At 34.7% G+C, this 11,589-nt stretch overlaps 1 protein-coding gene across 1 annotated transcript; it reads right to left on the bottom strand.

The window, feature by feature from the left end:
- Positions 1-820: 820 nt before the first annotated feature.
- Positions 821-1,489, bottom strand: LOC141649518 (uncharacterized). The gene has a single exon (XM_074458205.1). It carries the CDS (start codon positions 1,487-1,489, stop codon positions 821-823), a length of 669 nt encoding a protein of 222 aa, XP_074314306.1.
- Between the last annotated feature and the right edge of the window lie 10,100 nt (positions 1,490-11,589).

The raw sequence follows: 11,589 nt of genomic DNA, 5'->3' as shown, positions 1-11,589 counted from the left end.
ATTCATTCATGTAATTATGTGAAAATTTCATTAACACAACCTTATACTTCACCATAATATCTCAAAACATGAAATTACTCATTAAACATGTGAGAATTGTCATACAAGTACTTTACTCAACACCAAATTACCACAAGTCATGAAAGATACCAATTTTAACATTTATATGAGTCTACTAACACATAATTCACACAATTTTAACATAAATGTCGAGTAACCCATCACCGTTACCTTTTTCCACTTCAATCTTCTAATGAGTCATCAACAATGTAAGAATCCTCTTCCGGGTGGTCTAGACCTTCCCCTAAACAAAAAACTGAAAGAATTAAGTAAAGAATCCACATCCTCATAAGATGAGAATTTCGAAATATGAGAAAAGTTGACATCTTTCTTACTTAGAAAGAAGGGGAACGAGATGAGGAGGAGAATGGTGTGAGAATTGACGAAATTGGTGAAGAATTGAGTGAGATATGAGGATTTTAGGGTTGAGTGGAGATAGAGTAACAACGGTGGTGTGTTTGTTGTAAAATTTCAGAAATAATGAGTGAAGGAGATGAAGTTGTTGTGAGGGATTTGTGAAGAGAAAAGAGAAGGAAAAAGGTCCATAAGGCATATTAGGCCCAACAACTCTAAATGAGTCGATTTCTACAAGAAATTACGTCTCAAGCCTACTATAACTCAAGAGCGAAAATATTTTTTTTTTTGGTGGAAATGTAAGTAATATTATATAACCAAGCCAAAAGAGGCCATCACACACCATTACAACCAGTGACCTATTCACCAAAGTTCAGACCACCATATACATACATTAGAACACATATTACATGAGTCCTCGCTGCATGCACCAATCAATCTCCCCTCTTTTCAGACTTCCTATAGAGAGAGTCATAAGACGCATTCTACAATCACTCTTTATACGCTTAAGGATAACAGTAGGGTGAGTCACATATCCATCCACACGACAAGTATTTCTGCACCGCCAAATGTGGTATTGCACAGCAGCAACAAGTGAACTGAGAAGCAAGCGGGTAAAACCAGTATACTTCCTAATTCTCAATATACTGTCAGCACTTAAATGAGCAGGAACCTGAACCTGCAGCCAGGCAAATAACTGAGCATAACAATGCCTAGCATAATCACACTCCTGGAATAAATGACGATGATTCTCATCATGAATGCCACATAAAAAACATCTAGTTTGGTGAGTAATACCCATCTTACCAAGCCTATCAAGAGTCAAGAGTCTTTCCTGATTTAGAAGCCAAATAATAAAAGAGTGCTTGGGGATGATGAATTTGTTCCACACACTCTTGAACCAAGAGACCCTGCTCATATCATGTTGAGTCAGCCACTTATACCCATCATTTATCGTGTACTTCTCATCATCATCAGACCATTGCCCTTGCACATAAGCATCTTTAAAAACCTCTTTGATCTCACATACTTTCCTCCATGCCCAGGAACTAGCACTAGTTGGTTTATAATCCATCCAATCAGTCTGCTTTATATAAACCTTATCCACCCATCGAATCCACAAGTGATGGATTATTATTATTATTATTATTATTATTATTATTATTATTATTATTATTATTATTATTATTATTATTATTATTATTATTATTATTATTATTATTATTATTATTATTATTATTATTATTATTATTATTATTATTATTATTATTATTATTATTATTATTATTATTATTATTATTATTATTACTATCCTATCAAAAATATTTATTTTTATATAAGCTAAGCTTTAAAAATATAATATTTATAAAAATCATGCTTAAAAATTAAATTAATTAAATTAAATAATTTAAAATATAAATAAGGCAATAGAATGGTTAATTAAATCATAAATGTCAAAATGGAAAATTCGCGGGTGTTACAATCACCTCACTTTTCCTTTTAAAAAGTTTCGTCCTCGAAACTTGAAAGTAGAAAATTAAAGGTTATAAATATAAAGTCGGACTTTTGAAATCGGCAACCAAAACATTAAAAGGTTACTTATTGCAAAAATTAAAATCCCTTCAAAAGTTTTAAGTAGAGTTTTCCAACAACACTAGATTCTTGTCAGAGGAACGTAAGTGTTCTCGTTGCGCATTCAAGAACATCACATTCCAAATCAAAGACAAGGCCAAATACCAAGTCATTTGTAGAAATTCGAAATCAAAATACTTCCAAAAACATTTATGGAGAGTTTTCAAAGGTATAAATCTCCTTCATGGAACGAAATTGCTCTTGTCGTACACACAAGAGCGCTAACTTTCCAAGTCAAGGACAAGTTCAAAATAAAATCATTCGTCTATAAGTGTAGAACAAGTTATTCGACGCCTTTAATAACGATTCCTAACATCCCATCAACGTTAAAACCAAATGAAAATGATAATCCACTCAATTTTTCTTTTACAAAAGCCAAAACAAAAATAAAAATTTCATTTTTAAACTCTTAAAGGAGTCAAGTCCTTGGAAATATAACTTCAAACTTTGACAAGGAAATCATAAATAGATCAAAATTAGTTAGAAATTGAGCAAAATTAAAACAATCTCGAGTTTAGCCATCAAAGATCATGATAAGGAAGTCTATACTCAAAGAACAAAAAGGGGGACTAAATCAAATTTTCATTTTCAAACCTTTAAAATAGTTAAAGTTTTGTAAAAGTAACATAAACTCTTAACAACGAATCAAAAATGTTAGCTTGATCGAATTGTTTAGAAATTATACGAATTGAAAAGTATCTTAGACGTCAAAATACAAAGTACGCTAAAAGAATCCAAACTTAACCAACAAAATGATGAACTTCCTAAGGGTAAGAGTCAAAGTAAGATCAACAAGGATGTCAAAGATAGAGTTTTATAGGTTACGAGTATCAAACTTAAAGGAAGAGCACGACAAAGCGAGAAAGAGAGGTATGAACAGTAACGCTTATGGTCAATGAAAAAGGAGATTAGACAATAAGGAAACGCCAGATACTCAAATCTCAAACACAACATCATTTTAAGCGGTTCCGAAAACTTCCTAACAACAAAACTTATAACCACATCACTCCCAAGGATTTCCTCAAAACACATACGTTACTTCATCCTAAGCTATTCCATGATACAAGGTACTTCACTATAAATGTGATTTTATCACTCCAAATCCTCAAACATCTACAACCAACCTCCCCGAGATCAAGGTCAAAGCTTCTAACAAAGCTATACTCATATCCAACTAGTGTCAACTATGAGTTTTTCAAAATGGTAAAACCCTCAATCAAAAATCCAAATTCAAAAGTTCTTTTGCACATTCTATCATCCCAAAGAGATCTTGTTATACTCTCGAAACCTAAAGCATAGATGGTGACATTTTCCAAGTTACGAGACAACCACTCAAAACATCTAACTCATCCCATGTAACGCCCCGTAATTTCGGACCGTTAATATATTTTGGAAATAATTTATTAATCAAATAAAAGTTGATATTTAAGTATTTAAAGTAAAAATAATTCAAAGAAATATAATTTTATTATATTTTGAAGAAAAGTATTTATTTAGATAGTTTCGAGATGTTTAAAAATAGTTTAAACCGTGTAAAACTTTTTATTTCGAAATAAGGGCGTATCGGGGGGAAATGACAATTCTTTCGAACGTTGGGTAAACGAATTTGGAAATGGGTCGTATGAATACTCAATTTTATTGTAATCTCGTGTTTAAGAACTTTGGTCTTGACGGAATTTGCGTTTGACTTACGGTTTTAATTTTTATCGAAACGAGTCAAAACCGACTCGAAAAATCCCGACTCAAACCCGCTCTCCTCCTTTCCTTTCTTCCTTTCACGCGCACCAAACCCCCCTTCCCCTTCATTTTTCTGATTTCTTTGATCTTCATCACCTAAAATTCCCAAAACACCATTTTTCATCATTTCAAGCTAAAAATCGACATAATTTCTTCATTTCTTATCGGATTCTCGCATAATTTACCTTTCCGGAATCCCCTCGACGAGATCTACAACTTGGTATAATTTAATTTCAGTTTTCTTGAAGTTGTTTTAAGATGAAATTTCGGTAAATTCGGTTTTTAGGCTTAATTATTGTGTTTTTATTGTTTATTTAGGTGAAGAATTGGAAGACGAGTTTGGGGACTCGTATATTATTGAAGAAAGCGGATAGTTGCTAGTTAGGGTTTGGGTTTAAGGTGCTAATTGCTCATTTTTCTAGCTTAAGGTAACATATTTCGAGTTACTCGACGAAAGATCGTCACATGTTTTTGATTTTTGTATGTTTGGTGAATTTTTGTTTGAGTAGTAGTTTTCACATGTTAAAATTTGTTGCATGTATGCTTAAATTATGCCTTTTGTTAGTTTAAATTAACAAGTTGAATTGGGAACGATTAATTAATGTTCAGACGGTCTTTTACTAAATAAGAATGGAAAAAAAATGGTGGTGTAGGGGACGGGCAGCAGGCCGCGGGCAGGCCGTGGCAGGCCCACGGCTAGCCCACGGTTGGCCCGGGTCGGTCCGTTGCTTGTTTCGCGGTTTTCCATGCAAAATTTGTCATTTAAGGTTTATTAATGACATAGTTAGTATGAGTACACTTTAGGAATTGAATCATATAAGTAATAAAAATTATGTTAATGGTAAAACTATGCTTATATTAATAGTTATCACATGTTAGGATAGTTTACAAAATGAAATTGTAATTAATAGGCTCAAAATGAATTTTATAGCGATAATTGTAATGTTTTGTTGATTGTGCTTGAAAACCGAGCCTTAGTCCCTTTGATGATGCGATGTCGATTAATTGAGTGATTGGTCACCGCAATTTGACCCGCACTGTCATCGCAGGGTGGGGTTGCGGGTAAAAATTCGGTTGAATGAATTAGATAATCGGCCTTTTTCTTGTTTTAGGCCATTTATTATATCTCTATTTCACATGTGTAGTTAGTTGAATTTAAATAGCTTCTTATTTAGTTAGTTGAATTTAAATAGCTTCTTATTCTGTAGTAATGGCCCTAGATTCCCCTAAAGCCTTTAATATTGTTAAAATTGCTAGAATTGGAAGTTAGTATTGAATTCTTATTGAGGACACTTTGTTGGATTTGTATCTTTGAATAGACAATATTATAGCCTTTCACATGATTGAATGTTAGAATTTATGTTGGTAAGTAGGACTTTTTGCCCTCTTATGGTTAAGTGGGTGTCTTACTTGACTTGTGTGGTGAGTCTTGTGTGGTATGGGCTAAAGTATTCAAGCTGGGACTAGCTGGGACTAGGTCCTAGGTGAGTACTTCGGCCTTCATCATAGATAGGTCTTTATAGTCTTTGACGAGTATATGTTCACTGCTTGATAGCCTTTGTGTTCCTGACTAGTGGATGTTTATCCAAGTTGGGGCATGACCTCGTTACTTATTTTGATAGTAAGTGGTCAACTTAAGTACTAGCCAACCCTTTGGTGGACTCCTTAGGGTACTCACTTCACTTTGTTTTAAAAAAAGTTGTGGGTCTTGGGTGCGGTGGTGTGTATCCGCATGTCTAGGTCTCGTGATTTTAGGCTAGGGTTGTGTTGTCTCTTGGCCATGTTTTATTAATATTAACCGCTGAGCCAAGATACCGGTTCGATTACCTTCCCTACCTCGTGGTATAGACTCGAGTTACAAAGTGACTATTGACCGTGCTAAGAACTTATGCATGTCTTTGATATATTGCCCTTTCTTGTATGGTGATTTTATGAACTGTAATAGGTGAGATGTAAGCCGGTTACAGTTGATAAAGTTTGGATTACTATTTGTTATATGATTCACATGATAGGTTAGTTTGGTCAGTTTAGGGGTCATTTGTTAGAATACATGATAAGTAAATGGTTTATCAAATTGTTTACATGTTACATTACATGTTACATTAATTTTGACGATTCGTGGCTGGGAGGACTCGAAGTTACTCCCCACTGAATTGTGGCTTTCGTGTTTGTATAAAATGCGATTGACAGCTAGTGAGCAAGGAACCTTGGACCTAGTTTGGCTTTCTTTTGTAGAAACCTTTTATCTTTTGGTTATGTCTATAATCTTCTAACTTTTGGTTTTGTATATTATTTGAAGGGACATATGTCTCCCTTTTTCTATTTTGGGTTTGTATCATTCTACTTTCTTATTTAGCTATGGCATGTAAAGTAGTTCATCAGCTTTTGCAGGGTCTTGGCACCCGCTTCTGGGAATGTTGGACTTCTTGAGTTGGATTGGTTGTGAATGGTTTAGTTAGAAAATTTTTTGAAATTGCAGGTTTTATCTAGTTGAACCATTTACAAACATATCCTACCAGTTTTTCCGTAGAATTTACGCCTTTAAGTAATTAGATAACGCTAAATTTTAAGGGTGTCACAGTTGGTATCAGAGCTTATTGCTCCCGACGCACGTTTGTGCACCCCACTTAAAATCACTTGACCTTTAAATAATAAACTTGAGAGATGGGTAGGATGGGTAGATTTAGGATTTTATGTGGTAGTCTGTTTGTGATTGCTAATTGTTAGGTACTAATTGATTTTCTCTTTTGTAAGATGGCTCTCCAATAGATGTAGATAATGCAATCTTACCTTATTTTTCCAATCTCGTTGTTTATTCGTCTTTCAAATTCCTCTTCTTTCGCCTTGGTAACTACCTTTCAATTCTTTCTCCCGATTCATCTTGGGTTCGTTTTCTTCTTATAATAAAGTCCATGTGGACACCTTCCTTGTATTCCACAGGATAGTCCCCTTGTTCAAGAGAACCCGGTTTTGAGAGAATGTAACTTTGGAGGGTGTGAAAGAGTTGAGAAATTGATTGGTTAAGGTTTGAGTGGTATAGGAGAATATAACTTGGGATCCTTTGGTTAGACTTGTTAGTTGTGCATGATATGAGAGCCTAGTGAGTTTAGGAACACCTTTGGATTTATGTCTATTGAGAGCTTGTTTGTTATAGATGATTGAGTATGAGGTACTACCTTAGCACATAAGATGGAATGAACCTAGCTACTTCATTTGAGAGTCTCGATGTTTCTTATGGAGAATTAAAGGAATGATAGTTAGCCCTAATCCTTGTAGGCCTTGAAAGGAATACAATAGGACATTGACGTTGCTTAATGGTTTGGTATCGTACTTTGGAATTAGTTAGTTTGTTAAACCTTTTGAGTTGACCAAATCTAGTATAGAGTAGCCTTGTTGACCTTTCGAAATTTGAGAACACATGGTTGACCTTATTAATCATATCTGGATTTGGGAATTTTGGTGGAATATTGTTCGATGTAGTTCATGAGTTCAAGGATGTGATTCCAATTTATGGTATCGGAGACTAGAAGTATTAAGTGGTGAGATGATAGAGTAGACAAGCTATGGTACTTAGGGATGACATAGTAAGTGAAGTTCAATGACGAGAATTGTAAAGGAGATATTTTGGGACATGGGTGGTAATAAATTTATTTGTGTGGTGAATTGATTTTGGCTCTTAGAACCAATTGAGTTGAGGAATATCTACCATTGTGGAATCCTTGTTAGTCTTATAATTTGGTAGACTTTTGGGGCTTTGTTGAGCACCTTAGTGATGTAACCTTATCATATCGATCATAAGCTTTGATGAGTGTTTGGTAAGCGATAACCCTTCCATTATCTTCTTTTCTCCTTTCCTTCTCTTTAACGATCTTTGAACCCTGTTTTTATGCTAAATTTTACGTAACTTCTTCTTTCCCGAGATATCTTCTTAACTCGAATACCTCTTATTTTTGTCAACCGTTATCTTTACTGTCGACTCCTTAGTTTCCTAACTTGTCAGATGCATGCACCCTTCAGAAATGTTTTACTGTTTCTCTATTCCGTTATCACTCCTTACCTCCTTAGTATAGTTGGTACCCTGTTGACCATGTTTACAGAGTTTGTGAGATGTGATTTGAGGATATAGGTTTGACTAAGTAGCCGAGTTTGGGTTGGGCTTTCATAATCACTTTGGAGATGAGGGTTTGATAATGTATATGTTACCGTGTGAGATATGTTAAAGGTGGGATTATTAGTTGGTCTTAGTGAGCGATATTGATTACTATTGAGGTAATGGTATGGTTGACACCAATTGTTAGGCTAAGGAACATAATTTCAATTAATGGTTTTAGGAACTCTAAGGTGATATAGTGTTGTTACAATTATGACCTTGTTCCTTGAGAATTTGATAGTAAGTAAGTTTAGGATATCAAATTTGAAAGAATACTCCTTGGGGATGTAGATGACCAGAATGGATTGGTGATGTGATTTGGTATTAATTGGCTCTTGAGAGTTTTTGAGTTGAGAGAGACTTAGTATTGAGAAGAATTTGTTAAACCTATAGTTTGATAGACCTTGAGGTCGCATTGAGTACTTGAGATGATGGGACAGTGTTGTAGTTGAGTGTAGTTCCGCTTTTGGCAATCCTTAATAAATAAAAGGATAAAGGAACGTGAGATCCTATTGATTTTTCGGATTTTGGGATTGGTATGTTACTACCTTGTTTTGAAATAAAAACCTTGTAGAATGTTTGAGGAACCATAGTTGACACTAGTTGGATACGAATATAACTTTGTTGGAAGCCTTAACCTTAGGCTTATGAAAGTTGTTTTGGAATGTTATTGTAAATTTGGACCTTATATTGAACCCTTTGAGGAATCTTTCTATTGGAATTGGAATATTGTAGAGGATAGGATTGTCTCAAGGATTAGCTTATGCATAGACTTGTCGATGAGTGGTACATATGGCTCTTTGGATTAGTGCGGCCTCTGATTGTTGCCCTGTTGATGTTCGGAGGACCTAGTAAGATGACTCTGTGGTTGGAAAATTGAGTGAACCTTTCTCGTTTTGTGTAATGATTCCTTTTTCTTACTTCTTCTCCGCGGTACTAAGCCGTATTTAATCATAATTGGTAAAGATATTATTCTTATTATAGAACTTTAAACTAAAATTTTGAAAATGCTTTTATGATTTTCAATGATTTTAACATTAGTGAATGTTAAATCTCGTTGTTGGAGACGTCCCAATAATGGGTTTTCTCATTTATTGGTGTAGAAATATTTTTGTATCTTGATATGAATGTGGATGTTCTTGTCTGATCAACAAGAGTATCACTGTTTCATTGGAAAGATACCTATATTTTCTTATAACTATAATTTCTCCTTCTGAGTTTCGAGGACGAAACTTTTTAAAAGGAGGGGTGATTGTAACGCCCCGTAATTTCGGACCGTTAATATATTTTGGAAATAATTTATTAATCAAATAAAAGTTGATATTTAAGTATTTAAAGTAAAAATAATTCAAAGAAATATAATTTTATTATATTTTGAAGAAAAGTATTTATTTAGATAGTTTCGAGATGTTTAAAAATAGTTTAAACCGTGTAAAACTTTTTATTTCGAAATAAGGGCGTATCGAGGGGAAATGACAATTCTTTCGAACGTTGGGTAAACGAATTTGGAAATGGGTCGTATGAATACTCAATTTTATTGTAATCTCGTGTTTAAGAACTTTGGTCTTGACGGAATTTACGTTTGACTTACGGTTTTAATTTTTATCGAAACAAGTCAAAACCGACTCGAAAAATCCCGACTCAAACCCGCTCTCCTCCTTTCCTTTCTTCCTTTCACGCGCACCAAACCCCCCTTCCCCTTCATTTTTCTGATTTCTTTGATCTTCATCACCTAAAATTCCCAAAACACCATTTTTCATCATTTCAAGCTAAAAATCGACATAATTTCTTCATTTCTTATCGGATTCTCGCATAATTTACCTTTCCGGAATCCCCTCGACGAGATCTACAACTTGGTATAATTTAATTTCAGTTTTCTTGAAGTTGTTTTAAGATGAAATTTCGGTAAATTCGGTTTTTAGGCTTAATTATTGTGTTTTTATTGTTTATTTAGGTGAAGAATTGGAAGACGAGTTTGGGGACTCGTATATTATTGAAGAAAGCGGATAGTTGCTAGTTAGGGTTTGGGTTTAAGGTGCTAATTGCTCATTTTTCTAGCTTAAGGTAACATATTTCGAGTTACTCGACGAAAGATCGTCACATGTTTTTGATTTTTGTATGTTTGGTGAATTTTTGTTTGAGTAGTAGTTTTCACATGTTAAAATTTGTTGCATGTATGCTTAAATTATGCCTTTTGTTAGTTTAAATTAACAAGTTGAATTGGGAACGATTAATTAATGTTCAGACGGTCTTTTACTAAATAAGAATGGAAAAAAAATGGTGGTGTAGGGGGACGGGCAGCAGGCCGGCAGGCCCGTGGCAGGCCCACGGCTAGCCCACGGTTGGCCCGGGTCGGTCCGTTGCTTGTTTCGCGGTTTTCCATGCAAAATTTGTCATTTAAGGTTTATTAATGACATAGTTAGTATGAGTACACTTTAGGAATTGAATCATATAAGTAATAAAAATTATGTTAATGGTAAAACTATGCTTATATTAATAGTTATCACATGTTAGGATAGTTTACAAAATGAAATTGTAATTAATAGGCTCAAAATGAATTTTATAGCGATAATTGTAATGTTTTGTTGATTGTGCCGAAAACTGAGCCTTAGTCCCTTTGACTGATGCGATGTCAGTTAATTGAGTGATTGGTCAGCCGCAATTTGACCCGTACCTGTCGCAGGGCTGGGGTTGCGGGTAAAAATTCGGTTGAATGAATTAGATAATCGGCCTTTTTCTTGTTTTAGGCCATTTATTATATCTCTATTTCACATGTGTAGTTAGTTGAATTTAAATAGCTTCTTATTTAGTTAGTTGAATTTAAATAGCTTCTTATTTTGTAGTAATGGCCCTAGATTCCCTAAAGCCTTTAATATTGTTAAAATTGCTAGAATTGGAAGTTAGTATTGAATTCTTATTGAGGACACTTTGTTGGATTTGTATCTTTGAATAGACAATATTATAGCCTTTCACATGATTGAATGTTAGAATTTATGTTGGTAAGTAGGACTTTTTGCCCTCTTATGGTTAAGTGGGTGTCTTACTTGACTTGTGTGGTGAGTCTTGTGTGGTATGGGCTAAAGTATTCAAGCTGGGACTAGCTGGGACTAGGTCCTAGGTGAGTACTTCGGCCTTCATCATAGATAGGTCTTTATAGTCTTTGACGAGTATATGTTCACTGCTTGATAGCCTTTGTGTTCCTGACTAGTGGATGTTTATCCAAGTTGGGGCATGACCTCAGTTACTTATTTTGATAGTAAGTGGTCAGCTTAAGTACTAGCCAACCCTTTGGTGGACTCCTTAGGGTACTCACTTCACTTTGTTTTAAAAAAAGTTGTGGGTCTTGGGTGCGGTGGTGTGTATCCGCATGTCTAGGTCTGCGCAGATTTTAGGCTAGGGTTGTGTTGTCTCTTGGCCATGTTTTATTAATATTAACCGAGCCAAGAAGATACCGGTTCGATTACCTTCCCTACCTCGTGGTATAGACTCGAGTTACAAAGTGACTATTGACCGTGCTAAGAACTTATGCATGTCTTTGATATATTGCCCTTTCTTGTATGGTGATTTTATGAACTCGTAATAGGTGAGATGTAAGCGATTCTGATTGATAAAGTTTGGATTACTATTTGTTATATGATTCACATGATAGGTTAGTT

Source organism: Silene latifolia, chromosome 3 (assembly GCF_048544455.1).
Source record: "Silene latifolia isolate original U9 population chromosome 3, ASM4854445v1, whole genome shotgun sequence".
Lineage (NCBI taxonomy): Eukaryota > Viridiplantae > Streptophyta > Magnoliopsida > Caryophyllales > Caryophyllaceae > Silene > Silene latifolia.
Note: the sequence above shows the minus strand (reverse complement) of the source record. Positions and strands in the feature narration are given on the sequence as shown.